Source organism: Schistosoma haematobium, chromosome 6 (assembly GCF_000699445.3).
Source record: "Schistosoma haematobium chromosome 6, whole genome shotgun sequence".
NCBI classification, from domain to species: Eukaryota; Metazoa; Platyhelminthes; class Trematoda; order Strigeidida; family Schistosomatidae; genus Schistosoma; species Schistosoma haematobium.
In genome coordinates this window covers 19,216,349-19,244,338 of record NC_067201.1, presented here as the reverse complement: position 1 = coordinate 19,244,338, position 27,990 = coordinate 19,216,349, and the positions used below count along the sequence as shown (strand labels likewise).

Below are 27,990 nucleotides of genomic sequence, written 5' to 3'. Positions count from 1 at the left end.
GTGTATTGAAGTAGGGTGTGCCTGAGAAGTTTATTAACATCCTAACAGCCCTATATACAAACACCTCAGGCAGAGTGAGGGCATACAACTACCTCTCTCCATTGTTCCATTCGAGCAGTGGGGTTAGGCAGGGTTGCCCAATCTCACCATTCCTCTTCAACTTTGCCATCGATGACATTCTGGAAACAGCTCTGATGGATGTAGGTAATGGCGCTGTGGACCTGTTGCCTGGAGAAAGACTTCTCGACCTTGAGTATGCGGATGATATTGTCTTACTGTGCGACAATGCCCAAGGCATGCAATGCACACTTAATCAGTTGGCAATCAGTGTCCGTAGGTATGGTATGTACTTTGCACCTTCGAAGTGCAAAGTACTTCTACAAGACTGGCAGGATTCTAACCCTGTACTCACTCTGGATGGTGAGCAGATAGAAGTAGTCGAGAAGTTCGTGTATCTGGGTAGCTGTATGAGTGCTGGTGGGGGTGTGAGTGATGAGATCAATGCACGTATAGTGAAAGCCAGAGCGGCTTATGCCAATCTGGGCCACCTTTGGCGCCTTCGTGATGTTAGTCTGGCTGTAAAAGGTCGGATCTACAACGCGTCGGTGAGAGCAGTTCTGCTCTATGCTTGTGAAGCCTGGCCTCTCCGAGTTGAGGACGTTAGACGACTCTCTGTGTTCGATCATCGTTGTCTCCGAAGGCTTGGTGACATCCAGTGGCAACACCATGTTAGTAATGCAGAGGTTCGGCATCGTGTGTTCGGGCACAGAGATGATAATGCAATTGGTGTCACTATTTTGAAACACCGACTTCGGTGGCTTGGACATGTTCTACAAATGTCGTCCCAGAGAATTCCACGTCGTGCAATATTTGTCGACACTGGGACTGGTTGGAAGAAGCGGAGAGGTGGTCAGTATATGACATGGTGTCGTGGGATGAAAGAAAGCTGTAAAGGACTGGCTTCTGTCGGTCCTTCACGACTCCCTGGCTGGGGTCCGAGAGATGGTGTGACACAGTGGCTAGAGACGTTATCAGATATGGCTCAGAATAGAAGCCAGTGGCGATCCTGCTGTAACCTTCTTTTACTTTCTTCATAAAAAGTGGTTGCGTCTTCCTTAACTGAAAGATTTCTTCTGATTGTACCTGTCTGTTCCGCCATTTTTACCATCATTATTATTACACCACCTTACATCAATCTCTTTTTTTCCTTTTTTTCTCCTTCCCCTTAAATTCTCATTGTTTTGCGTGGCGCATATATATTTGGCACATTCTTGTACCAATATTTATGTGTTCAAATAAAATAAATAATAAAATAACTCCTACACCAGCCACCAGTATGCATTGAGATAGTCGGTATTTACGTACACGCAAAACAAGTCACAACCGTTTCAGTCGATGAGGAATAGATACCTCATCAATTTTACGTGTTATCCTTCATCTAGCCTCAGCATTAATCACTTGATAGTCCCAAAATATATGACCAGTGTGTTGAAGTCCTGTTACCCCTCATGGAGGAGCATAGACAGCCCACCAGTATTCTCCATCTAACTTTGTCCTGGGCAGTCCTTTCCAGTTGCTGTTCGTCCTTTCGATATGTGCTTCCAATTCTCGATACAGTGTGTTCTTTAGTCTTCCTCTTTTGCGCTTCCCTTGAAGATTCCAAGTTAGTGCTTGCCTTGGAATGCAGTTTGGTGATTTCCGCAATGTGTGTCCTATTCGCTTCCAAAGTCTTTTCCTAATTTCCTCTTCACCTGGAAGTTGGTTCTTTCTCTTCCACAGTAGTTTATTGTTGATAGTATCCGGCCAACGGACATTGAGTATATTGTGTAAACAATTGTTTGTAAATACTTTTACTTTTTTGATGGTGGTTGTGGTAGTTCTCCAAGTTTCATCTCCATACAGTAGAACTGTCTTGGCCTTCGTATTGATGATTCTGTCTTTGACATTGTTTGAAATTTGTTTTGAATTATATATGTCCTTCAACTGTAGAAATGCTGTCCTTGCTTTACCAATCCTTGCCTTTACGTCTGCTCCGGGTCATCCACGTTCATTGATGATGCTTCATAGGTACGTGAATGATTCCACATCTTCCAGTTTCTCCATCAAGTGTGATCGGGTTGGTGTTCTCCGTGTTGTATTTGAGGATCCAGCTTTTTCCCTTGTGTATGTTGAGGCTTACTGCTACACAGGCTGCTGCTATAATGGCTGCCTTTACCTGAATTTTTTGGTCAGTCGGCACTAGCGGGTAGTTGGAGAAGACTTTAGAATATTTTTATTGCAATTCTTACTCCCATTCAACCTTGTTTATTTGCCATATAATTCCATTCCTACTCAACCGTGTTCTGATCTAGGGACTTGTCAAGTGAAGTAGTGTCCGAAGAATACTAAGCCATAAGACTGATCATAACACTGGTAAGTTAGGAAGGTTGTCTGTTGTTGTTTATCATGTCTGCCTTTTTCATTTCGTTTTCTTTCGCTTTCAACGACCAATCACGACCATTGGATAGACCTTTTGTCATTCTGTTTCTAAGTAGTTTTAGATCCTCATCGTTTTCTGAGTCTGATGCGAGGAGTTTTCGAGCATTTATCAATTGAACAAACGCTACGGAAATACACTGATTTTTCCCAACCTTTTGGTTCAAGTCACTTGAAGATATCACTTCTGTTTTTCACAGCTAATTGGATTTAATTTGAGCCTACAACACCTTGCTGATTGACTTACTACTTCTTTAGTTGTTTCGGAGATATTTTTAAAACTTTTCCACTGTTAAGCGGAACCCCAATTGGTCTTCCTTTTGGGGGGTTTCTACTTCTAGGGAGGTGCAAATAAACACTTGCCCCACATTAGAGCATGATCAGAATCTTAAAATGCGCTTCAGAATGAATGGGATTGTTCTGTTGAGATTTTGCAACTATGCTTGATGACAGTGCAGCTTATTCAATTCCATCATCGAGTTGGTTGTAGAGGTCACCATTTCAAATAATGTCTGTTTTTATACTTAACATTGGTACTTGGTAAGAATAAACATTTGGATGAACAAATTTTCAGCAGATGATTCTCAGTTTCTGTGCGTTTAGCTAGATTACTGTAAGACCCATTTAATTGTCTCGTTGGCTTAGACTATCTATTCAAGTATTAAAATCATGTGCTAATATTATGATATTTGAGCGATTGACTTTTTGATCGAGAATTGAAAGCTCTCTATAACACTCATCCTTTACTTCATCGGATTTGCAGTCAGTGGGAGCGTAGGCGTAGATGGCGGCGAAGCAATGGCGTGTATCTCTATATCTCCTTTCCCTTACGTTCTCGCACACAGGCGACTGGCTATCGGAATCAAGTTTGCGAGAGCCTGTTCTGCTTTCAGCGAGGCCATAAAACGTGGTAGTCAAGTCTCCTGATGCGCGAAGGATAAATCGCACCAGATTTCTTTATTGAGTAGGTGAGGTCAAGTTAATTACTAAGCTCTGATCTTGTTTGTGTATTTTGGAAAAATAGCATATATCGATAGCACAAAACTAGTGTTATGATTACTCTTATTACCACCCAGCTACTCCTATTGCTTAGTATTCTTGGACATTACTTCACTCGACAAGTCCCCAAATCAGAACACAGTTGAACAGGAACGAAATTATATTCCAAATAACATTGGTAAATGGAAGTAGGAAACACAATAAGAAAAGTGTTAGTATATTTATATTTTGACATAAGAAGATTCTAGATTCTATTTCAAGTATCGACTATCGCTGATTGGATAAGAAATAGTCAATCAGCCTGTTCCAACGTAATCATGCACGGAACGTGCTTTAATACAATCTATATTCCGCTAACATCGATTTTCATCTGAAGTCTATTGCCCAAATTGACATGAGAAACAAACAATGAATACTTCAACATATAGTTTCGAGCTCTGTTTTCGAAGACCAGGAATACATTTTCGTGAACTCGAATTTTTATTATTGGTGGCACGTGTAGATAACGATAGAGTTATGGGACAAGGGTTAGTATTGGGGATAGAAAAAATACTATGAAGTGACAAAGAGGTCCGCTCATGGACAACAGAGTATCGAGTATGGGGGCGCTTATGACTTTCCTGTTGCCCACATCGTGGAAGGATATTTCTTGATGGATCCGAATGGGAAACTAGGTTAGTAGAGAAACCTTAGATAACTGAGAGCGTGACCGCAAAGCCCAAGGGATAACAGCTTAAGGCCGGTTACATAAGGTACTTTTTTCGATAAGTCTTTGATGTAATTAAGGTCCGTTCCTCTTCTCACTGAAATACCTGTTCAATTTTTTTTCGATACAGTACAGAAGTAACAAAATATATGAGTTCATTTAATATTAAATTACAATTGGTCCATTGTAAGCAACAACTCATTCTTATATTTGAACGTTTGGGTCGTTATCCTTTACTTTTAAAAGAAATGGAACGCTATTTAGAGGTATGTTGATTAAACTTATAAAGTTCAATTAATTTCGTAGTATGGCTGTACTATCAAACATTATTGTTTGTGCTTCTCTAAGTTATTTCATATAACATTGCTCCATCAAAAACGGGGTCTGTAGATATTAGTATATATCAAAAGTAATGTCGGTAAGCGATCGCTTGTCAACTCTTTCCTACAGCTGACTGCTATCTGTTACTTCACTGAAATTTGATTAAATTGTAGTTGACAACCGCGTAACCGTGCTAGATAATGTAATCGTGTCGTTTGTTGCTTAACAACTGGCCAATTATCATTGCGTAGTAACGAACAATCTGTGAGAAACTATTTTCTTATATCTTTCAACGTCGTTTACATTATGCAATCCTAATCTTTATTATCATGAAATCTTGAGTGTCGGAGAGGAGTCGACGAGAAAATCAGTTTTACATTAACAGCTAATTGTTCTTTAAGATCCTTTGAATCAACACCATAACTTTTCTCTTAATGGCAGTGGAGACAATTAGGGGAGCAGTTTTTCTGAGTTTTAGTATGATAGGATATGTGTATAACATTTATATGTTGTGTTTGTGTACATGAAATTGGTTTTTTATCTTAAGCATTAAGATATTACCATAAAAATGCTAAAAGAACTACCTCAGTGAATATTCTTTTTTTAAATACTTCCTTGTAATTACCTCCATAAAAGTAGAACTGCCTATTGTTTTTGACTATGCAACTGCGTGATGGAAAACGGATTCGAATATTTACGTTTACCTTAGTCACATGCATTCTATATGATGTTGATCATATTTTGATAAACCCAAGAAGGTGTAAATGTGTAATTTTTGTGAACGGTTTTAGAAGTTCAGAAGAATACATCTTAGCACACATTTCGGCCATAAATCTGACATATGTGATTGAGTAATACCGCCACTGTAACATGCTGTCTCTGAGATTTTGTGAACTAGAAAATGCAAGAAACCAATTCACTTTACATTTTTATCGAATAAGTAATTGATTGAACTGTTCTCATGGTGGTTCTGTAGTTTAACTGTAACTTATCGAAGTATTTAGCAGAGCCCTTAGAATAGTCAAGACACTTCTAAACCAAACATTACTTTTGAAAGTTCATAACATATCATACAGTAAACCATATCAATGCATTTCATTCAATCTGATTGAGATACTATGGGAAATGCTACCAGTTCCGATAATGCTGTTTAGGACATCATAAACTTAGCGGTCGTGATTTGTTCTTCTTTCCAAGTTCTTTGGTTTTAGCGTAAAGGAGGATTGTGAGTTAAAACTGTCAATGTAATTAACTGTATAAATACGAAGTCTATTGGTAAAGTTATCTCGCTTTTTCTTTAGGAGCCACATGTTGATCGACCCGACATTCTTCGTGCAATGAATGTTTATAGTGAAATAACGGTGAGTTTTGAAATTTTCGTATCATTACTTGATTGATTAACCTTATTCAATACATTGATAACTAACTAACTAGCTAACACACATTTAAATTATGAGGGCTAGTGATACTACCTGATTGCCTGAACGCAATTAGATGAAACAGGTTTGAACTTGCTACTTAGTAACTGAAAGTCGAACGTTCTGACCACTGAGCAAACACTCCACTAATTAGGTTCTCATTGATTTGGTTCCAAGACAAATAATCCCACGCATAGGTTAAGTTAGTATGTGAGCTATACTTAGTTACCTGAGGGCAAATAAGTGTATGGACAGGTAGGAATAAGTTCAATAATTTTAGACTTCTAAGTTTAGTGATCAAGATTTTATAGCTACAAATATTTGAGCGACAGTTTTTGTTGTAAACATTTCACATGATCCATGCTCACATATCGTATTTATATGGCACTTTTGTAACGTGAATTCAAATTTATTGTCAAATGGTAAAGTAAACTGAATCATTGAGTTAGTACATTGCAAGATAACAGATTTGTGGATTCCTAAATAGCACCAGTATTAAGATAGTCTTAACCAAGAGGTTAAATAAATAATGTTCACAAATCTCTAAACAAATCCTATTCGGTAAAAAACTATGAACGATTTTGTGTTTCTTTTAATCGTTACCAATCTTCGTTAACTAATATACGATGTACAGTAAATATTCAGCTATTATTGTCACATAATATCGTCGTCAGGTAACTGTCCAGAGTGAAGGTTTTATACAAACATTGGTATAAGGAGGTACCAAATTGTTATAATTTTCTCTTATTACAACCCAGCTATTCCTATTGCTTATTATTCTTGGATACCAATTCACTCGACAAAGTCCCCAAATCAGAACACGGTTGAACAGGAAAAAGATTATATTCCAAATAACAAGGTTATATAGAAGTAATAAGCACAATAGGAAAAACGTTAGTATATTTATAGTTATACATGAGAAGATTTCTAGTGTTCACCAAGTATCGACTAGCGCTGATTGGATATGAATTAGCCGATCAGCGTGCACCAAATCAATTGTGCGTGGAGCATTCTTTAATCCAATCTATGTCCCACTAACAAAAATGTACATGGAATATTGTCCGAGCGCCCTAACTGAAGTAGGTGGTTTCTTATAAGACCACTCTTCGAGCCTTTAACCTAGAGGTCTAATCCACAAGGCAGTGGAGCAACGTTAGGAGATGGATTACCATGATAGCCGATGACCAACAATAGGTTGATACGCCATTTGTCCCCTCAGTATACTGGAATCCATGTGCACCATTAGTTTGGAATCAGGGTTTTCCAACTCCGCTATGTAAATCCTCCGTACCCACTAAAGTGGTTAAAAACACTGGATATTCGCCTTTCGTCCTCTTAATTTTGTAAACAACACGGGAAGGTAGTGAGTAGGACTTCCCTGGCAGTGGCTGTTTACGCGTGGTCATGTGAGAGCATTTGGAGAGGAAGAGCTGACTCTCCTACCCTCGGCCGTAACAAGGCGTTTTGGGAAAAGTGAAGGTACTTTGTTATGTATGTTAATAAACGCTTATGTGCAGGAATTTGAAAGAGATTGGGCGTAGGCTGATGGCTCATTAAGCGCATGAAATCTACTTACTTTCAACCAGTGAAAGCAATTGCCAAAAATCACGAATAACATTGTACTTAGTTCGTTGTTCTAATTGATCTCAAGTTAATAAAATGAACTGTGTTTAAAAAACTAATTGTATAACATGTTTATTCGAAACAATTAGGTAATTGAAACAGCAATCAAATAAGGTGAGGTCTCAAACGTTTTACATTCAAAGAGTATAAGTTTCCAACTTTTATTTGTTTTTCTTTCTAACAATAAATAAATAGGAAAGGTGTGCAATCCTTAGAAAATTTAAAGAGTATGATATCAATGTATTACTGTCAGTAATAAAGGGATGGCGAGGACCGGTAAGTTATTTTTTATGCAGCATACCGTTAGTTTTTCCGACTTTGCTGAAGCTTCTCGTCTATAAGTTTGTTTCTGTACATGTTGATAACAAGTTTTACAAGTGTTTTTGTAATACAGCTTCATAAACATTGTCCATCATTCCATATGTTCCAATAATGTGATAAATAGATTTGACGTCGTTATTTTAACAATTTACTAAGTGAATTGTTTTATTCACAATATTGATTAGTTGGACAGTTCGTAACTTTCCATGGCTAACGCACATTTTTGACCTTGGGATTGTCTTTCTCATTTATCCCTGCACATTTCTGAATACTTCCATACACATATACACTCATACGTATATTCATATTTATATAGGTATGAACACATACGTTTTTGTAGATACTTCCATAGTTTTCCTTCGCACGACTTGTCATTGATTCGTTTCTGTTTCTGTTATATCACATATCATATATATTAGTTTTATTTTGGATGTCGAGCAGTGTTCTGTTCATTGGCATTGAATAGAAACTTCTCAGAAACATCTAGGAAATAAAAAATCATGTGTCACGTCTTAAATTGTATATTTACTGGCATCATTACCACGTTAAGTATGTTTCCAGAAGGTTCTAGAGTCCCGAGGCCATATATAAATCTGTAGGTTCTCTTGATTTTGCTATATTTGAAGCGATTACGAGTTCACCTAGTCTGCGAACGGAACAAAGACTTTGTGACCAAAGACCAATAAGCTAGCTATTCTAATGCTTCCCGGCCCATCTAACTAGAGAAAGAAGTCGAAGTTCGAACGGGGAAATATATTCCTTAAGCAACCAGAAGCACGACCGATAACAACAGACACGAATCAAACGTATATATACAGCATAAAACTGTCCTTGGGAAGCGTTACAAAATAGCATACTGAAAGATACAACGGACCAATAGCGTTTAAGATTCTCCCAAGTGGGAAATACAACATGAAAGTTAAAAGAGCGCTTTTGGCGCGAAAACAAAGAAATTCAATTTCTCAAAATAAAATTACAAAAATAAGGTATTTACCAAGTGTATTCTGGGGATCTAACATCCCCAACAAATTTCCTGTACATAAACTAATCTTGCAGTAAATCTCACAGTTGTATTGTTAAAGTTGTTAGCCATCATAGAAAGCGGCTTAAAAGGGAGAAATAAGCGTTTCAGTGGTTGACTTGTCACGTCCAAATCAAAGTTTCTAAAAAACGCTTTTTATTTCGAGTTTATTTATTCGACATGACATTACGTGGTATCTTTTTACTCCCAAAGGATTCTAGGATTTCACTAATCAGTCACTGGCCCTCTCTGTTGATCAGATTCTTTAGACCAAGTTCGTCTTGTGGCTTTGCACTAAGTGGCTAGATATCAGTACACGTTTTTGATTTCATGTTATTGAAGTCAGTCTACAGAATGTCTTAATAAATATAATCAAAATCTGTGGCTCATTTTTCTTATCAATCCATGTCAATCAACTGTTTTTGTTCTCCATTATTTATCAAAAGCACTAGTCATCCCCTAAATGGTCACTTACATGTTGTGGAATTTAGAAGTACTTAATTTTGAACAGTTCGACCATTAGTTGTTATACTTTTCAATTTTTTCAATTTCTTGTTTTCCACAACATAAAAATGCAATTCTGGAATCGGTAACGTGTTCTATTTCACTTTCTTCTTAAGGTTGACATGAGTCGATATTTGTTTTATTTAGTTAAGGTTTAAACAGAAAACTTTCACGAAATTAAACACATGATAAACAATTAACCGACTAACTTTTACTTATTGACGTTGGAATTATTTTGTAGAGGTTGACGTATTCTCTAAATAGTTCTCATCTGAAAAAGGGTGACAAGAACACGTTTAGTTATGTGAATTTTGTAGTGCCTACAATTCGCAAAATCTTTTTACAAGTTTAGTTAATGATTTTGTGTAGTAGCTCCTTATTCTTGTTTATTTGTAGCAGTTTGATATTAACATTACTCTCTCTCTCTCTCTCTCTCTCTTATATATATATATATATATATATATATATATATATATATATATATATTACTTACGCCTGTTACTCCTCGTGAAGGAGCGTAGGCCGCTCACCAGCATTCGCCATCCAACCCTGTCCTGGGCAGTCCTTTCCAGTTGTTATTCATCTTTTTCATATCTGCTTCTATTATCCGACGTAGTGTGTTCTTAGGCCTTCTTCTTTTCCGTTTCCCTTCAGGATTCCAAGTTAAGGCTTGTCTCGTAACGCAGTTTGACGATTTGCGTAATATATGTCCTATCCATTTCCATCGTCTTTTCCTAATTTCTTCAGCTGGAAGTTGGTTTGTTCTCTCCCACAGAAGGCTATTGCTGATGGTATCCGGCCAATGGATGTTGAGTATCTTGCGAAGACAGCTATTTATAAATACTTGTACCTTCTTGATGGTGGTTGTTGTAGTTCTCTAAGTTTCAGTTCCATACAGTAGAACTACCTTGACGTTCGTATTGAAGATTCTCACTTTGATGTTGTTTGAAAGTTGTTTTGAGTTCCATATGTTCTTCAATTGAAGGAATGCTGTCGTTGCTTTGTCAATCCTCGCCTTAACGTCTGCATCTGAACCTCCTTGTTCATCGATGATGCTTTCCAGGTATGTGAAGGATTCTACATCTTCCAGAGTTTCGCCATCAAGAGTGATTGGAATGCTGTTCTCCGCCTTGAATTTGAGGACCTTGGTTTTCCCTTTGTGTATTTTGAGGCCTATTGATGCAGAGACTGCTGCCACACTGGCTGTCTTTGTCTGCATCTGTTCGTGTGTATGCGGTAGGAGGGCTAGGTCATCTGCGAAGTCCAAATCGTCTAGTTGATTCTGAGCTGTCCATTGTATTCCGTGTTTTTCCTCAGATGTTGAGGTTTTCATAATCCAGTCGACCATCAGAAGAAAGAGGAAGGGAGAGAGTAGGCAGTCTTGTCTGACTCCGGTCCTTACTTGGTATGCATCTGTCAGCTGTCCTCCATGCACGACTTTGCATTGTAGTCTGTCGTATGAGTTCCGGATAATATTGACAATCTTTTCAGGAACTCCGTAGTGTCGAAGAAGTTTCCATAACTTTCTCCTATCTACACTGTCAAATGCCTTTTCATAATCAATGAAGTTGATGTATAGTGACGAGTTCCACTCAACTGATTGTTCGACGGTGATCCGTATTGTCTCAATTTGGTCTGTGCACAACCGATCCTTACGGAATCCAGCTTGTTGATCTCGAAGTTGGGCGTCTACTGCATCTTTCATCCGGTTCAGCAACACTCTGTTAAGGGCTTTCCCTGGTACTGACAGCAGTGTAATGCCTCTGTAGTTTTCACATTTGCTCAGATCTCCTTTCTTTGGAATCTTGACGAGGTGCCCTTCTTTGCAGTCCATCGGCACTTGTTCCTCCTCCCAAATCTTTTTGAATAGAAGGTGAAGCGTGTTTGTAGTTACTTCGATGTCTGACTTCAGTGCTTCAGCTGGTATATTGTCGGGTCCTGCTGCTTTCCCGTTCTTGATTTGTCTGACGGCCATTCTAATTTCTTCCGTAGTTGGTGGATTGACATGTATAGGAAGATCTATGTGTGCTGCTTCGATGTCCGGTGGATTCATTGGAGCCGGCCTATTTAGGAGTTCCTCGAAGTATTCTACCCATCTGTTCCGCTGTTCTTGAATTTCAGTGATTGGCTTGCCTTCTTTGTCTTTGACCGGTCTCTCTGGTTTACTGTATTTCCCTGGTAGTTTCTTCGTTGTATTATAAAGCTGTTTCATATTTCCTTCTCTTGCAGCTTTTTCCGCCGTCGTTGCTAGTTCTTCCACGTATTTCTTCTTGTCGGCTTTAATGCTCTTCTTCACTTGCTTGTTTGCTTCTATGTATTCAGCTTGTGCTTGGACTCTCTCTGTTCGTGTTCAGCTGTTGTTAATTGCTGCCTTCTTGTTCTTCCTTTCTTTGATCTTGTCCAGAGTTTCTATAGAGATCCACTCCTTATGATGGTGTTTCTTTAGGCCCAGAACCTCTTGACACGCTGAAGTTAATGCTTCTTTGATGCCTTTCCAGTTGTCTTACATAGTAGTTTCTTCTTCCTTCAGTAGATCTTGTAAGGCTTGAAACCTGTTGTTGAGAGCTATCTTGAATTCATTGAGTTTGTCAGTATCTCGAAGGAAGGCTGTATTGAACCTTTGTATTGCTGTTTGTCCAGTTCATCTTTAGCTTCAGTTTTAAATTGGCTACAACTAGGTGGTGATCTGAAGCTATGTCAGCTCCTCTCCTAGTTTTCACATCTTCCATTGTCCTTCGGAATTTTTTGTTGATGCAAATTTGATCTATCTGGTTCTCTGTAGTGTGGTCCGGTGAGATCCATGTTGCCTTGTGTATACGCTTGTGTGGAAATATTGTGCCCCCTATATCCAATTTGTTGAATGCACATAGATTTGCAAATCTTTCTCCATTTTCGTTTCTTTCCCCCCGTCAATGTCGTCCATGATATCTTTATATCCGGTGTTGTCTATTCCGACTTTGGCATTTAGATCTCCCATCAGAATGGTTAGGTCCTTTCTTGGGCATTTCTCTATGATTGATTGCAGCCTCCCATAGAACTGGTCATTATTGTCGTCGTTGCTATCATTGGTGGGTGCATAACATTGGATAATATTCATTGTGATCCCCTCCTTCTTTGTTTTGAATGATGCTTTGATGATTCTGGATCCTTGATATTCCCATCCTACAAGTGCATTTCGTGCTACTTTGGACAGCGTTAGAGCGACTCCCTGAGTGTGTGGAGCATTTTCCTTTTCGTGACGGGAGTATAGCAGCATCTCTCCCGTATCTAGCCTTTTCTGTCCAGCTTGGGTCCAGTGGGTTTCGCTGATTCCCCGTACTGCTAAGTTGTATCTCCTCATTTCCATTGATATTTGACTGGTCTTCCCGGTGTCCCGCATTGTTCGGACGTTGCATGTACCTACAAAAGTTTTTGCTCTGGTTGTTAGAAGGGGCATCGGCCTCGTGGCTTCCGAAGGAACTCGGCTTTCACCATGAGGCGTCGTAGTTCATCTAAATGAGGACCTTCTAACTCCCAGGGCAGAGTTAAAATGGTTTGAATTATTTTTTCTGGTAAGCGTTTTTTTTAGCGAGTTAGTTTTCTACGGGATGGGGACGCTAACCACATGCCCAACCCTCCTCCTTTACCCGGGCTTGAGACCGGCAGTAACTCTAGAAGAGCTACAGGCGGAGTTATATATATTTATATATATACGTTATAACGCTCGGACTTTCTTCGTCTTTACAAATGGGACTTTAATTTGACTCAGATGGATATCTACACTAGATAACCTCCTAGTGTCTATTCTGCAGGACTTCAACACAACTCAGATCAAGAACACGTGATTAGCTTGACTAGAACGTAACTATATTTCCACACCAAAAACCGACAACAATCCGACAAAATTCAACAACAATCACAATAATAATAAGGATAGGAGAATATATAACTCATCTAATTCCTGTCAGACTGTCTACAAGTCTGACTAAGCAATTAACCAAATACTGTCATCTTAAGATGGTGGAGATTTGCGGCTCATGTGGATGATTTTGATGGAGTTTTGTTCTTCGAGCTGGATGGTTTGATCGTGGAGATCAAAAAGAAAATCCTCTTCGCTGAAACGTCTTCACTCTTTTTAAAAGTTAAGTGTAACAAGGGACGGAATTATATACAACAAACAGGAATCTTTAATGCTTAAGTTGGCAGTAAACATTCACTCATTGAATTTCTTGATAAAAACAAAGGATCATATTCCAAAATGATTTAATAACTTTTACAATAGTGTTTGTTGACCAACCACATATAGTATTGTTTATGTCTTTCCACAACAATGCTGGCCGAATTGGCTTCTTGCACAATCGATTTGAAGCTAAAACCCCTTCGGCAACTGGTAATCCTGATGGATACTGTTTCCGTTCTTCTTAGTATGAGGCAGTGCAAGTATAAATTATCATTATTGTGTTTATCATTTATCTCCGAAGACAAGTTAATTAGTTTGGAGTGATCGATTTCTATTAATATTCTTGTATACCAAATACAGCGATTTCAACTGTAATTGTATTTTCAATTTAGTCAAAGGAGAGCTTTATAGTTTTCGAATAAAATACTCATTTAAATAATTTACTCGTTTCTATCTAAATAGCCAGTAAAATGTTTAGTAGGTGGTTATTTTCACTGTGGTTGATATTACTGATCCCTATTGATTAAAATCAAGTGGTATGAATATATAAATATTTAAGAATCAGTGCTCAATTAACTTGTGTTCCAAAGATGTATGCTTTCAAAATTTGGATCACACCTTTTGTTTGCTATAGGAATTCATTAATTGGCTGTAAATACTGCATTGCTGTAACCTGATTAGTTGAAATCCATAAACTGTTTTGTTTGGATGTCAAAATTAACATCTTTAGACGAAACAATCAGATTTGGGACAACAGGTTTTGGATTTTGGCACGAAATTCTTTCACCCATTTGTCTAAATAGCGTTTCAGCATTTTAGCTGGTGTCAGTTCGTGATGAAAACCCTAAGTATAGTCCTCAACAATGACTGTCAACAGTAAATCATAATCCTAATTCTTCATGCTGGTTTATAACCCTCGTTTAGCCCTAGTAAAGTAGGCGGACATTATCAGGGTCACTCAACAGTCGTCCATAAATTATTTATTATTTATTAAGGATAAAAATTTTGTTAACATCAGACGGAAGAATAGGTGAATATTTTCTGAACTCAGCTTCTATGATTTTAGTTACAGTTGAGCATAAATTGATCTATACCTTTTTTACGATATTTTGAATTAGATGTACTTGACATTAAAGGTAATGCAATTTCGGACATACTTCTGTTATTTCAACAGCTTTCACCCATCAAACGTAGAAGACAATCTCAGGCAGTTCTTGATTATTAGTTGAACACTTAAAGAATAACAGAAGTCAAGTGAGTATTGTCGAGGATTCACGACAAGTGAAGACGACTGAGATCACTATGACCATTTTCAAAATACGAAGACTGGCCTCCTGAACAAACAAGATAATAAAACACACCAGCTTACGTCCGTCAAATAATATTTCTAGGTCTCCTTGCTGCTCTTTGACCATTTCTTCAACAAATTTAATAAACGGTTTCCTGAGTCTTAAGAATTATGAGCCACAATATATATATATATATATATATATATATATATAATTTACATTTCATTCAAAATCTTGGATAAATGCAAAGTTCAGGGGATCACGTTCTTACGCCAGTAATAATTATTTTGATAAAGGCACTAGAGATTGGAATATCCATAAGTTCGGAGTCTGAGGTGATTACTCTGTATAGAAACATATAGTCTTAGTTGAGTATTCAAGTTCTGTACAAAATATTGTTGTACATATTGAAAACGCCTTTGAATGTTGAATCCTTTTCGAAATTATGTATAAATAAAGTAGACAACATTTTCATTTAGCATAGTAGAGGTAATCAATATTTGCTGATGCATGTTGTTCTTGTGTTCTCGACGCCGTTATGGTGCCGCTAGTACTTCATGACTATATTAATTGATATAATGAAAACTATGGTTTTGTTTTGCGACTTTTCAATAGATTATGCTAAAACCTAAATAAGAGCTGATTGAACCTGGAGAGTAAATTACAGGAGATGAAATATTTGTTATTTATAATTTCTAAATCTTTCCTCCCATATTTAGTATTTCTATTAATTGTTAATACTGCCGATTTTCTTGTTTTGTACTACAATTAGCCTATACAACAACTTGGTGACCCAATTCTCACTCTACGTGTTCTCCTAGTTAACATACAAGTAAACCAATCAATGATAACCCTACCGGATTTCATCCATATAAATGATATATTAACAAGAAAAACACAATTATCATTATTGGTTATATTTCCTACCTGTGTTCTCCTGTTGGCTAGAACAAACCAAACTAATGTTTACGATTATACTGTAAGTGAAATTCACCTCTGTGTCTTTTTTAGATTTTATTGCTTCATTTTATAAAACTTAGAATTACCAATAATTTATTAATTCAATATATAAATAGATCAATATTTATTCAGGAAATACTCATAGGTCTACGGCTAAGCAATAGCTAAATCATAAATAACAAATACTACTACTACTACTGCTGTGGTGAATGCTACTCATAAGATTACTTATTGGTCGCATGGAAGTTGATACAGTCAAAGTGGAGAGTTCCAAGGGGTCACAAACCATGGAGTAAGCAGAATACTTTCGAGACCAGGCTAGGACGAAATTGAATCAGAGAATATCTAACCGGACGCAATTTTATTATTTTAACACACAGATATTGGTACAAGGCACCAAATACATATGCACCATACAAGTCTCATTTGATATGTGTGAGGGCTGTGATACTGCCCGGTTGTCCAAGCCGAAGTAGGTAGTTTTCTTAGAAGGCCACACTAGGAGCCTTCGACCTGAAGGTCTGATCCACAAGGTAGTGGAGCATCGTAAGGAGATGCAGTCCCATAGTAGTCGGTGACCAACAATTGGTTCATACGCCATTTGTTCCTTTAGGATCGTGGAGCCCATGTGCACCATTGGTTTGGAGTCATGGTTTTCCAATCCCCCTAGGTGAACTCTAAATGTCCACCAACCCGGTTAAAGCGCCGGATATTCGCTCTTCGTCCTCTCATTTCCGTAGACAACACCCCGTCACGAGAAGGTAGTGAGTAGGACTTCCCTGGCAGAGGCTATATACGCGTGGCCATGTGAGAGCATTTCGAGAGGGAGAGTGGACTCTCCCCACTCCTTGGCCTGCGCAAATGGATCACTGAATAATAGGTGTATATGTTCTGTAAGCCTTTTGTAATTTCACTAAACAAACATATTCTTTCCCCAGTGTCTTTTTCTCTACTAATACTATTACTGATGGAATTCCAGAAAATAGCTTGGATATTTTTACTTCCAAAAATTTACTTTGACGAATGGACACTTGGTAACTTAAAATTTTAATGAAATACATTATCTGAAATTATCTACGTTGTACATGTAAAGGTAATAATTAAATCAAATGAGAACCCGAAATTTCATGACATACTAATAAACCGACGTATATCTGTCTACGTGGTCAATGAATTCAACGACGAGGTTGAATTTATAATTTCCATTTTTATATTCATTTATCGTAGTAAAATCAGTATCCTTTTTTTCCGTATTTCAAATCTATCTGATTATTGGCAAAGATGGGTAGTGGCTAGCAGTGGGATGGAAGACGCGCGTTTCGTCCTATTTGGGACTCATCAGCTGGATGTACCTGCATCTCAGAGTAGATGTTCACTCTGGAACTCGAACCCAGTGCCATTCGTTTCAAACGCCATCGCGTTATCCACTTAGCTACTGAGTCCCGATTTTCACTTAATTTGAATGTAAATACACTAGGTGTTGTTTGCTTGAATCTTCTCATTGAAGTTTAAGACTGCAATTGATCAGTCTCTTATTGGCATATGTACATCCTGTGCGTATTGCCTTAATCCACAAGCTTTATAAGCAAAGGTGGATAGTGGCTAGCAGTGGGATGGAAGACGCGTGTTTCCTCCTATTTGGGACTCATAATAAACTGAAATAATTTAGAGAACTCTTAAAAATCGAGGAGGATTCAGTAGCTGTTTTATTCTACCCTGAACTTTGAGTTTCTCTACGAGCGATACATCCTTTACTGACTCGCTACTATGGAGTACGTAATATGCAATTAAGACTTTATCGATTAAGTTGTTAAAATTCCCGACCGAGCTGCTACCTTGACGCGGTGGTCGGGCTTGCTTATCGTGATGACCCAACCGAGCTATAATGGCTGGAACATATGTTCCTGTAGGTTCTATCATGCCAGGCAGGTCGATTGGTGAACGGTAAGACTAAAAGCAGCAACTCAAGGTCTGAGGGCGAAGTCGTACTGCTGACTGTAGAGGGGTGTGACAGCAGTAAGGTGTTTTCCTCGGACAACCAGCATGACAGCGATGCTGCCTTCCCACAAGGAGGGGTGGGGTTAGAAAAGGTCGGCCCTAAAAATGCCACACCTCACCTTACCTCACGGATTTCCGTCTCCGGCGGTAAGGCCCTTTGAAGAACGGAGCTAACACATCAAAAATCTTCCACAAAAAGGCCGTGCGCGACCGGCCTCAAGCAGTTGTCCCTTGGGCTCTGCGGTCACGCTCCCAGGTCGTCAAGACCAACACTAATCCAATTTCCTTTTCAGGTTCCTCAAGAAATACCGTTCCACAGTGTGGGCAGCGGGGAAGTGACATCAGCCCTCATACCCGTAACAGCACACGAGACCAAGTTGGTCACATTCAAATTCTTCCTACACCTTCTAATACCTCTCTTATCTCCATGACTAACCCTCCTCACGTCTCTTTATCACCTCGCACCGCTAGAGCAAACGATTCGAGTACGCGGAACGCTATTCTTGGTCTCCTGAAACCACGCTCTAAACTACACGTAGGACCTTTTAACGTACGAACACTTTGCCAAATAGGACAGCAGGCTTCCTTAGCTAGGACTTTAGAATCTCGCACCATCGATGTGTGCTGCGTCTCCGAAACGCGCGTACAAGATCCGAGTAGCGTCATTCATTTAACCTCACCATGTCAAAATAAAGAACCGACTCGATTTACGCTTCGTGTATCTGGAAGCCCTGATTCTGCTTCCCGTGGCCTTGTCGGTGTAGGTATAGCATTGAGTCCTAAGGCAGAACTAGCTCTCTTAGAGTGGATCCCAGTAGACAGCCGTTTGTGCGCTGTCCGACTGAACGGAACAGCAAGAATCTGGAAAGATAGGGACATTCATCGTTGCCTCTTCGTCGTTTCTGCCTATTCTCCCACTGACTGCAGCTCAGATGATGTAAAAGATGAGTTTTACAGAAAGCTTTCTGACCTTCTCCAAAAAGCTAGGCGCTCTGATGTAGTAATAGTGGCCGGTGACTTTAATGCTCAAGTAGGTAAACTAAGCTATAGGGAAAGACACCTAGGTGGATCTCATGGTGTCGTGGCTCAAAGAGCAGATAATGGCGGCCGTCTGTTGCAGCTATGCTCAGATATGCTATGCGCCTGTTCCTTGCAAATACTAATTTTAAGCATAAGGAAAAACATCTTTTAACATGGCGACCTCCTAATTCGTCCCAACGTTGGACCCAAATAGATCACATCGCTATCAGCCACCGATGGAGGGGCTCGATAGAAGACTGTCGCTCATTCTGGAGCACATGCTTAGATTCAGATCATGCTCTAGTACGAGCGCGTATTCGCTTGTGTCTTACTGGACGTAGGAAAGACGCTGCAAGGAAACCTCTTAGGGGCCTACTTAATGATAGTCAAGCTAAGAGTATATTTGGGGAACAACTAGGAAAACAGTTAGGCAGCCGTGTATGTGATGTCCACCCCGAGGCAGCATGGAATGATATCCGAAAAGCTGTGGAAACAGCAGTGATATCTGCTAGTAAGGTAAACCAGAAGGTTAGGGAGCAACACTGGATCTCAGCAGCATCTATCGCACTGATAGATGCTCGGAAACTCATTCCACCTGGCTCTGAACATAATGAAGAGCGGAGTCAGCTTAAGCGCAAGCTGACAAGAAGCCTACGCAATGATCGCGAGCATTGGTGGGTAGCGAAAGCAAGAGAGATGGAAAAGGCAGCGGCAATAGGTAATAGCAGACAATTGTTCAGACTCGTTAAGGAAACCGGAATTAGGAACCCGACCGTTAGCGAAACAATCTCAGAGAAAGATGGACATATTATTCATTCTCAATCCAGGAGATTGGATCGATGGGCAGAACACTTTAGGGATCAGTTCAACTGGCCTTCAGCCACACTTCGGTTTCCCACGATCTCCAGTCAATCTGAAACGAGGGAAAGCAGCAGGCCCTGACAGGTTTACTCCTGAGATTTTTAAGGATGGTGGTCCAGTATTAGCAATGAGATTAACCGAGGTCTTAGGTAGAATTTGGGAACTGGACGTAATCCCATCTGACTGGTCTCAATCACTGATTGTGCCAGTCTACAAGAAAGGATAAAAGTCCTCTTGTGACAATCACAGAGGAATCAGTTTGACAAATATAGTATCTAAAATATTAGCTTCAATAATACTTCGACGCCTAATCAAAGCTCGTGAAGAGCAGATTAGAGAAAACCAGGCCGGTTTTCGACCTGGACGTGGTTGTATAGATCAGATATTCACACTACGTCAGGTTCTAGAACACAGACACACATTCAGACGCCCCACAATGGTAGTATTTCTCGACCTTAAGGCAGCATTGGACACTGTTGATCGTGAGGTTCTATGTCAGTGTTTGTCACTGAAAGGAGAACCAAAGAAGTACATTAACCTTATAAAGGCTCTCTACTCGAACACAACTGGTAGAGTGAGAGCTTATGGCGAACTGTCATCAGAATTGATTACCTCAAGTGGTGTTCGTCAGGGCTGTCCACTCTCCCCATTCTTGTTCAACTTTGTCATTGACGTACTTTTAGAGATAACACTCTCCTCATCTAAATTTCCAAGGGTTGAACTTCTACCGGGAGGTTCACTTGTTGACTTAGAATATGCTGATGACATAGTTTTATTTGGTGAAGACGCTGACAAAATGCAGAGTCTTCTGACCACTCTAAGCAACAATGCAAGCATGTTCGGGATGCGATTCTCTCCCTCGAAATGCAAAATGTTGCTTCAGGATTGGGTTACATCGACACCCGAACTAGTGATAGGGAGTGAAGTAGTTGAGTGTGTCGACCGCTTCACTTATCTTGGAAGTCTCATCAGCCCTTGTGGTCTGGTGTGTGACGAAATCTCAGCACGGACACAGAAGGCTCGACTAGCTTTTGCCAACTTGCGTCATTTATGGCGTAGGCAAGATATCCGTCTATCAACTAAAGGACTGGTTTACTGCGCAGCAGTTCGTCTCGTCCTACTTTATGGCAGTGAAACGTGGCCGGTAAGAGTAGAGGATATTCGTAGGTTACTAGTATTCGATCATAGGCGTCTTCGAAATATTGCTCATATATCGTGGGACCACCGAGTAAGTAATGCAGTTGTTAGGAAACAGGTACTAGGTGGGGATGGCAAATCAATTGATGAAGTAGTAAAACTTCATCAGTTGAGATGGCTGGGACACGTGTTACGTATGCCCAACGACCGACTACCTCGACGTGCTATGTTCAGTGGTATAGGAGTAGGTTGAAAGAAAGCTAGGGGCGGCCAGACCAAAACATGGCACAAGTCCATGAAGTCACTGACAAGTGGACTGAGTCATGTTGGTAGGTGTAGACTACCTGGTTGGGGACCACGAGATGATAGCAACCGATGGTTAGAGACCCTGAATGACATTGCTCGGAATCGTTTGGAATGGCGCAGGTGCATACACTCTTTGTGTTCTCCCAAATTCTAATCTTCTAAATTCTTCATGTCCCTTTTTTCCACTTTCCAAATTTATTTCACTGGATTATACTCTTTAAATAACATCTCCAAACCCTAATCTTCCCGATTACTGCTTATACTCTTATTACCTCTACCACTACGGGATTTGAATCGACAATTGTATCTGTGTGGTAATGTGGTGTGGCAACTTGAACTGATGTACGTACATACGAAGTTCTGCGTTGTTTACTGACTGACTGACTGAAGTTGTTAAGATTGGTACGACTGTTTTAATATGTAGTAGTTAATGGCAGCTGTGAATAAGATGATAGTAATAATGTAGTAACTAAAATACCACTAAAATTAACACAATTTCAAGCAAGACGTCTCCTCTATAAAACACGAAAACCTATATTTGAAACCGATGCTTTTGTTGGTTATTAGACGTTAATCCTAATGTTACTGCTAATAACACATATTCACATTTACGTGAGTATTATGGTTAATTTTGGTTCACAAGGTTAAAGCTTGATCCACTTAATTTGATGTTGGTAGCCAAATAGAAGAATCAGTATACTGCAGTACTTTTTATGAGGTTCAGTTACACAATTGTTTTTCGACCCCCTTCTCCCACAGTTTTAGTAAAGTCTGAATTATTTAGGCTGTTGATGCTTTGCACTGAATTATATATAAGTTGTTATAGCATAGCCATACTTGGCTATATGTACTGTGATAAGGTAAGAGTGGATATCTAGTGTTCAAACCATGTCATTTGGTACTGATGGGCCACTTATGGAAGTTGGGAAACCCTGATTCCATACAGGTGATCAGCGAAATGCACTTTTCTTACCAATCTTTTTGCGCGGAGTAACAATGTTCAATTACTCTTCATTCTTACAGTTTAACAGTGGGTTTGAAAATGATTTTCTAATCATACTATTCTTCCTTTATCTTACCGTGTGCAACATTTTTGAGGCAACATAAATACGTGTTTGTGGTAAATATCTGTTAATTATTGAAAGACTTGTCAGGCTTGAATAAGTGGATTACTGTATTGTGTTATTCGACATAAAAGTTCTCTTTTCGGCGAATTCATTTCCAAACTGTACATTCGCAAATATATACTTATTTTTGAAAATGATAATAATTACAATAATAGTGATAATGAAATTCTGTTAAACATGGTAACAGTGAGGTGGGATAAAAAAGCATTAAAGATTATTTTCATCAGGGAAACTAATAATAACTTTGTTGTTTAGGACTTGTATATTCATCATGAATATAGGGAAATTATAACTGGGAATGAGAGACTCAGTATGATAAGATGAAATGTCAAAATTGGGAGGAACTGCAATCAGGCGGATCATAGAAACAGAAAAATACCGTTTGGGGATAAAAATTCTATGGAGAATATGGAAGGGAAGCAGATGGCTATGAATGAAGAAAAGCATAAAGAAGAATGAAAATTCCAAGATATTGAGATCATGGTAGAAGAAGAGGTTGTACCAGTTTGTTTTGGACACAATTTTGGTTCTTGTAGATGTATAGCTATTGGTTCGTCAACGTTAAGAAAATGGAATATAAGTGGCTTTGATAACCTTCTATTTACCTTGTAAATGAATTTGAATTCAGTCCACTCTGATTGAGTGATCTGCGTTCGATTATTGAGCTTCTTATTGAGCCATTTCCGCCTCTTTTGAGCCAGGTCGGATAATGTTCTCGAATTCTTTTGAGTAAAATACGCATCGATCGGCCTGTAGTGTCTGATGCTATGTCAAGCTTATATGGATTATTCTAGCTTCCGAATAGACCAATTTATTCATTCTTCTTGAGTCACGTTTTGACCTCGTTAATTATTCTCTTATTAATCATTTCTGTTTCTACATGAGCATCTGTGTGTATTTCTTACGCCATTCATGGCATGTTTGTAGCTTATTTTTATCTGACTATAAATTTTGAGTCATGTTTCATCAAGTCGAGTTGGCTCATTCGCCTTCGCTTCGCTTTATTGCTTTTTATTCTGAATAGTCGTCCGGATAAACGAGTGTACAAAATTTACGTATTCAAAATTATCGGAAGGATTTTTGTGGAGATTTTAGTAAATTTATAATTGAATTCATAAGTTAAATGAAGCTAGACCACCATGAAAAACATTGATTACTCCTTTTCCTTATTGATAAAATGAGTATTTTTGGGTTATCGTTTCATTCGTTTAGTCCTGTTTTTTTGTAATGCTCATTAGAATTTTTATTGAGCAGTACATTTCATACAAATTTTGTTGATGATTTGTTGAAAACAGGTCAAAATACCATTGAACAATTTGGCTGTGATTAGATCAACCGAAAGTGAAACAGATTTAGATTTATTGATTAAAGGTAAATAGATAATTTACTGTGTAAATATTCTCACTGTATATTTCGTAACTAAAATTATATTATTAAACCAGTCCAGTAATTAAGTAGATGTATCTGGCAATGAATCACACTTCCTTTTGTAAGCTGAGCTTACTAGTCTAACTACCAAAACACTGCTCTTGTTTAACTTTGTTGTTGACGTACTTTTAGAGATAACACTTTCCTCATCTAAATTTCCAAGGGTTGAACTTCTACCGGGAGGTTCACTTGTTGACTTAGAATATGCTGATGACATAGTTTTATTTGGTGAAGACGCTGACAAAATGCAGAGTCTTCTGACCACTCTAAGCAACAATGCAAGCATGTTCGGGATGCGATTCTCTCCCTCGAAATGCAAAATGTTGCTTCAGGATTGGGTTACATCGACACCCGAACTAGTGATAGGGAGTGAAGTAGTTGAGTGTGTCGACCGCTTCACTTATCTTGGAAGTCTCATCAGCCCTTGTGGTCTGGTGTGTGACGAAATCTCAGCACGGACACAGAAGGCTCGACTAGCTTTTGCCAACTTGCGTCATTTATGGCGTAGGCAAGATATCCGTCTATCAACTAAAGGACTGGTTTACTGCGCAGCAGTTCGTCTCGTCCTACTTTATGGCAGTGAAACGTGGCCGGTAAGAGTAGAGGATATTCGTAGGTTACTAGTATTCGATCATAGGCGTCTTCGAAATATTGCTCATATATCGTGGGACCACCGAGTAAGTAATGCAGTTGTTAGGAAACAGGTACTAGGTGGGGATGGCAAATCAATTGATGAAGTAGTAAAACTTCATCAGTTGAGATGGCTGGGACACGTGTTACGTATGCCCAACGACCGACTACCTCGACGTGCTATGTTCAGTGGTATAGGAGTAGGTTGAAAGAAAGCTAGGGGCGGCCAGACCAAAACATGGCACAAGTCCATGAAGTCACTGACAAGTGGACTGAGTCATGTTGGTAGGTGTAGACTACCTGGTTGGGGACCACGAGATGATAGCAACCGATGGTTAGAGACCCTGAATGACATTGCTCGGAATCGTTTGGAATGGCGCAGGTGCATACACTCTTTGTGTTCTCCCAAATTCTAATCTTCTAAATTCTTCATGTCCCTTTTTTCCACTTTCCAAATTTATTTCACTGGATTATACTCTTTAAATAACATCTCCAAACCCTAATCTTCCCGATTACTGCTTATACTCTTATTACCTCTACCACTACGGGATTTGAATCGACAATTGTATCTGTGTGGTAATGTGGTGTGGCAACTTGAACTGATGTACGTACATACGAAGTTCTGCGTTGTTTACTGACTTACTGTCTGCTCTTGTAAGGAGTCATATTTTGAAGGAATAAATTCAATAGAGGGAAGTGGCTTCCATCCTTATGATTTGTAATAATAGTTCTCGTAATTTCCTTAATCTTCAAAACGTTAGTTTGTTAGTCAACTCCATGTCGAAATACTGTCAGGTGTACGGTGTGATTGCATCAAGGCGTTTGCTTCAGATGACCAGCATTAGCAGCAATACCACTTTCTCTCAGAAGTGTGGGTTAGAAAAGTCTAACTTTTTAAAGTAGGACGCCTTGACTTGGCCCAGAAATTTCTGTCACCGGCTGTAAGGCTTTGTTACATGGGCTTTAAAATTACTCACTAAAATGTCGTATGTGACCGACCTCGAGCTGTTGGTTCCTAGCCGTCTCGGTTATGACAATGCCAATACTGGTCCAGTTCCATTTCCACGTCTGTCAGGAAGAATTATCCTTCTACGGTGTGGGCAATAGAAAAGTGACAACCGTCTCTTCTCGTGGTTCTACCGGTGTCCAATGACAGGGTCGGTACTCTCTGACTGGATTCCTTTTCACTGTCGTTTACATGCTGTCCCTTTAGATGGTTAAATAACAACTCAGAAAGACGCGGATACACACTGTTGCCTCTTCATCGTTTCTACTAACACCCTCCAATGTCTGCACCAAGGCTGAGTTCTATAGAAAGCTTTCCGATCCTTCAGAATCCCCGGGGCTCAGAAACGTGGTTATGGTAGCAGGTAATTTAAATACCTAAGTCTGTTTGCTAATTCAAGTTGAGTTTTTTGACGTCCTTAACCAGTGAACACATGACGGTGATCGTCTATTGCGACTATGCCGATACGACCGCTTAATCTTTGCAGAGCACCAACTTTAGTCATATGGAGAGACATTGTCTATGTAGTGTGTATGCATATTGAGGTAGCGAATCATAGTATGGGGTCTGCTGTATATACATGTCAGACGTTTGTTAGAAACCTGAAACTAGTGGTGCAGTTGGATATAATCTCATGTGATTATTCATCAATTCAGAGCTTATGACGAACTGTCGTTAAATTTGGTAACGTTACGAGGTGTTCGCTATGATTGGCCACTCCCTATAGTTTCATTTAACTTTGCCATGAATATTCATTTGGTCAAATCTCTTTTCTTTTCTGGCTTTTCAAGGATTGACCTCTTATCAGGAAAATCACTTACTGACTTGAAATATGGTGATGATGTAGTTCTGTTAGGTAGAAACCCTAATACGTCCAAAGTCTTCCGAACACAATTCAAGGATGTTTGGTATACATTTCTCTTTCTCTAGATACAAAATACTGTCTCACGACTAGCCTGCATGACCCCCTAAATTGGTTATAGAGAGTGAATTATTTGAGTGCGTGGACACCGTTGGTTATTGTTAGCGGGACATAGACTAGATTAAAGCATGCTCAATGCATGATTGCTTTGGTGCACGCTGATTGGCTAATTCTTATCCAATCAGCACTAGTCGATAGTTGGAGAATATTCTGGAATCTTCTTATGTAAAAACTATAAATATACTGACGTTTTTCCCTATTGTGCTTCTGACTTGCTCCTTACTTCCATCTAACCTTGTTATTTGGAATATATTCTCTTCCTGTTCAACCGTGTTTTGATTTGGGGACTTGTCGAGTGAATCGGTGTCCGAGAATACTAAGCAATAGGAATAGCTGGGTCATAACCGTAAGAAAAGAGAGATTTATAACAGTGGCGACGGTGAAAAACTAAAGAAAAATGGCGATTTCTTTAGAACAGTTGCGGTTAATATTACAGCACCAGCAGAAGTTGTTAGCCTTGCAACAACAACTATTGAGCACACTTTTCACTCGACCAGAAAATAAGAAATCTGTTTATGATGCAGTAACAGACATTTCAGAAGCATATCTAGTGGAGGGTTCAAATCCTTTTATACCTGAATCAGAACGTAATATTTGTAACGTGTCCGGCTCACAGAAAGAAAATACTGTGCTGAATGCTCATAAAGTTGTGGCAATACGAGATGATCAAGAGCCAGACCCTGTAGATGAAGCCCGGAGTCCAGAATTGAATGAAACACTACTGGTCCTGTCTAGCTCTGAAAATAAACTTCAGCTAGAACAAAATTATGGTCCACGTGATATTAGCCGAAAAAGCTATGGGGACTCGTATTCAGAAAATAACTGCAGTGACACGATGAACCCAAATATACTGAATGTTACTCAAAATCATTGTGAAACAGAAATTTATACCGAATCAGCTTATCCGATTTCTAATGACAATGTATCAGATATGGGTTCTAAGAATAATGCATGTAATTTTGATGAAATTTCTTATAAAAATGAGGAAGATATGTCGGCTGAGTCAAATTATGGTCAAAAGTCTAATTTAATTTTGTTAGATGTTGATTTCCGTAATGATCCATTATCCACTGATGAAATTTCTAATGGATTTGAAAGTAATGCTTCAGAAGAATTAAACTCTGACCTCAAATCAAAGGTCGTTCATTATCATCTAGTCATTTCTAGTGGATCCGACATTCAATGCAAGAAACATCGTTTAAATAAAGTCCTATTATTTGTAACTTGGAGATATATGGATCCGACATTGTTTCGCGGAGGAGGAGAATGTTGGAGAACTAAAAGTTATGCATACTTTTATTTTAAAAAAATCAAAACGCCGGGAACAGACATGTCAGTCTCTGTGCAAGAAAAAAAGTGACAATTCTTTATTGCCTAGACGATGAACTAATCGAAAGCACAAGCCAGTCACTCAGTTGCAGTTGGACCCTAGCACCAGATCCTACGAATCTGCTCAGAGGGGAGGTGTTAGCGGGACATAGACTAGATTAAAGCATGCTCAATGCATGATTGCTTTGGTGCACGCTGATTGGCTAATTCTTATCCAATCAGCACTAGTCGATAGTTGGAGAATATTCTGGAATCTTCTTATGTAAAAACTATAAATATACTGACGTTTTTCCCTATTGTGCTTCTGACTTGCTCCTTACTTCCATCTAACCTTGTTATTTGGAATATATTCTCTTCCTGTTCAACCGTG

The 27,990-nt window shown here is 39.0% G+C and overlaps 1 protein-coding gene across 2 annotated transcripts in view; it reads left to right on the top strand.

The window, feature by feature from the left end:
- The window catches only part of ARHGEF6_1 (Rho guanine nucleotide exchange factor 6), a 55,696-nt gene that overhangs the window by 7,044 nt on the left and 20,662 nt on the right, over nt 1-27,990 (top strand). For both annotated transcript variants that reach the window (XM_051217058.1, XM_051217057.1), the window contains 5 exons: nt 4,311-4,446; nt 5,803-5,862; nt 7,738-7,818; nt 15,609-15,815; nt 23,541-23,616. In XM_051217058.1, coding sequence (XP_051065691.1) covers nt 4,311-4,446; nt 5,803-5,862; nt 7,738-7,818; nt 15,609-15,815; nt 23,541-23,616 — 560 coding nt within the window. The remainder of the gene's footprint in view (nt 1-4,310; nt 4,447-5,802; nt 5,863-7,737; nt 7,819-15,608; nt 15,816-23,540; nt 23,617-27,990) is intronic.